This window comes from Propithecus coquereli, unplaced genomic scaffold, assembly GCF_000956105.1.
Source record: "Propithecus coquereli isolate 6110/MARCELLA unplaced genomic scaffold, Pcoq_1.0 Scaffold100, whole genome shotgun sequence".
Lineage (NCBI taxonomy): Eukaryota > Metazoa > Chordata > Mammalia > Primates > Indriidae > Propithecus > Propithecus coquereli.
The window spans coordinates 975,051-977,478 of record NW_012133859.1 but is presented as its reverse complement, the minus strand read 5'-3'; the positions used below and the strand labels follow the sequence as shown (position 1 = coordinate 977,478).

The 2,428-nt window shown below is 35.8% G+C and overlaps 1 protein-coding gene across 1 annotated transcript in view; it reads left to right on the top strand.

Moving 5' to 3' along the window:
• DNAH5 (dynein, axonemal, heavy chain 5) overlaps positions 1–2,428 on the top strand; it is a 291,357-nt gene that overhangs the window by 135,664 nt on the left and 153,265 nt on the right. Inside the window, exons 32-33 of the mRNA XM_012642647.1 lie at positions 259–366; positions 2,119–2,272. Coding sequence (XP_012498101.1) covers positions 259–366; positions 2,119–2,272 — 262 coding nt within the window. The remainder of the gene's footprint in view (positions 1–258; positions 367–2,118; positions 2,273–2,428) is intronic.

Genomic DNA, 2,428 nt, shown 5'->3' with positions numbered 1-2,428 from the left:
AGTATTTTCTTCCCTTCCATTTTCTTGCTTTCTCTTTTCTTCTTCCTTTTTCTCCCCTTCTTTAAAATTGTTTTTTTTTAAATAATAACTTACGGGGAAGATGAGGAAAATACTAGTCAACTTCAATGAAGGTGAGATTTTATTTATTAATGGTCACATTGAAATAACCTGGACTGTGTTGGGCATTTTCAACTTATTTGTACCTTGCTATGTTTGTGCCAGAATAATTGGTCAGATTTCCCATTGTTTCTTTTTTAGATTGATGAGGATGAACCCTTATTTTTGAGTTTGATTGAAGATCTTTTCCCAAATATTCTTCTGGACAAGGCTGGTTACCCTGAGCTGGAAACAGCAATTAGCAGACAGGTAATAATTTATTTCACAGGGCAGCATCTTCTGAATCGAATGGGAATTAGGTGGTGCTGCTGTGGTCCAAACCTGTGGGCTCCACAAAACAACACTGAGGATACAAGGAGACTGACAGAACTCCCCCTGCCCTGGAGTCTCCTCCTGTTACACAACCACATGTCCAGTTGGTCAAGCGTGAGTGGCCCGGTTATTGAGAGAAACCTCCCACACCAGATTCGGAAATGAAATGCGATTGCAGTGCAGCTGGCTACCTTGCCCAAGCTTGGCTTGGCTCTGCCTTTGCCCTGGCATTTGCCACGTTGCCTTATCCCCAGACTCCTGACTCTGAGCGTTATTAGTAGTGATCTTCTGTGGCCTCTGGATTATTATTCTTTTTTCCCCTGGGCACTTGTGGTTTCTTCTTTAGGCTCCAGGGCTGGGGGGGTCCACTGTGTGTATTTATCATTAGGTATATGGACTTCTCATAATACTTGGTGCAGCTTTAACTTTTTATAGTCTTCCTAGGAATGAAAATGAATCATGTGAAACTTGTGCCTCATTTTCCTTTTCTATGAAGAAGAATTTGGAAAAAAAATGTTGTTTTATAGAAGTGGTGATTAACTCATATTTATAAACTACATTTAAATTCTTTGAAAATATTTGTAATAAAAATCAAATGTGGTAGTATTTAATGTATATTTTGCTTAAAAAATCAATATATAAAAGTCTGCATTTCCCAATCAGGTAAAAATGATAATGTTTTCTATAAATGGTTTCTTTATCTTTTGGCTAAACTAATTGTATCACTACCTAAAAAGCTAAGTATTAAGTAATTTATAGAATGACTTACATTAGTAATTTGTAGCATATAAAAAATATGATGGGCAAATATATAACATAAAGTAATATATGGATTATTATCCAAAATTATTTAAGTAAAATTAAAATCATTGTGTTTGGTGAGTTCAAGCATAGCACAGTCGTTAAGCACATATACCGTGGAGTTGAATTTCTTGGGCTTAAATCCCCATTTCATAACTTTACAAGTTGATCAACTTGGGCAAACTGCTTAGTCACTCTGTGCCTCAATTGTCTTGTCTGTAAAACGAAGGTTATCGATAGTACCATTTTCATCATGTTATTAGGAAGATTAATCTTAGAATGATGTTTTCCACAGAGTAACTTCCACACATATTAATAGATAAAAACTATGCAGTAGACTTACAAAGATAGCTTGAAATTTATATGAAATTCCAATCAACCTGGTGTGCTATCAGATTTTCCAATTATATGTATCATCTTACAAATTAAAAATGTAAATACATTTTGCCATTTGGATCTTTATTTTTAAGTTGATCCTCAGATGTGCATTCAATAAAATGTTAATGTAAATATATTCAATTCCCAAAGACAAATGCAGCTGTTTCTTATTAGCTTGGGATAGCATTTAGATTATGTTCAGCCTGATTTCGTCTATGTAAATATGTATTTTTCATGAGGTATTTTTTATCATGGTAAAATGTATAACATTAGACTTACTATTTTGACCCTTTTTAAGCATACAGTTCAGTGACTTTAAGCACATTCAGATTTTTGAGCAACCGTCATCACCATCCATCTTCAGAACTTTTTTCATCTTCCCAAATTGAAACTCTGTATTTATTAAACAACAAATCCCTCTCCCTATATTCTTGTGTATTTTTTTAGCACAATATTAAATCCAGATTATTGTTGATGTGTTCCAATGTGGGGGTTTTGTTATGTTTTCAGGTTGAAGAAGCTGGTTTAATCGATCACCCTCCTTGGAAACTGAAAGTTATCCAGCTGTTTGAAACGCAGAAGGTGAGGCATGGAATGATGGCCCTAGGGCCCAGTGGGGCAGGGAAGACCACCTGCATCCACACCTTGATGAAAGCCATGACAGGTATGGGGCAGCCAGTCTCATTGCCTTGGGGGACACATTTAAATAGTTGTGATGCATGTAACTGCTCAAGAGGGACACAAAGGCAGATACATTAATATATTTTTATAGGAGGGAATGCCGCTTGACTTATTATTGGGGACGTTTTAGAGATAACCT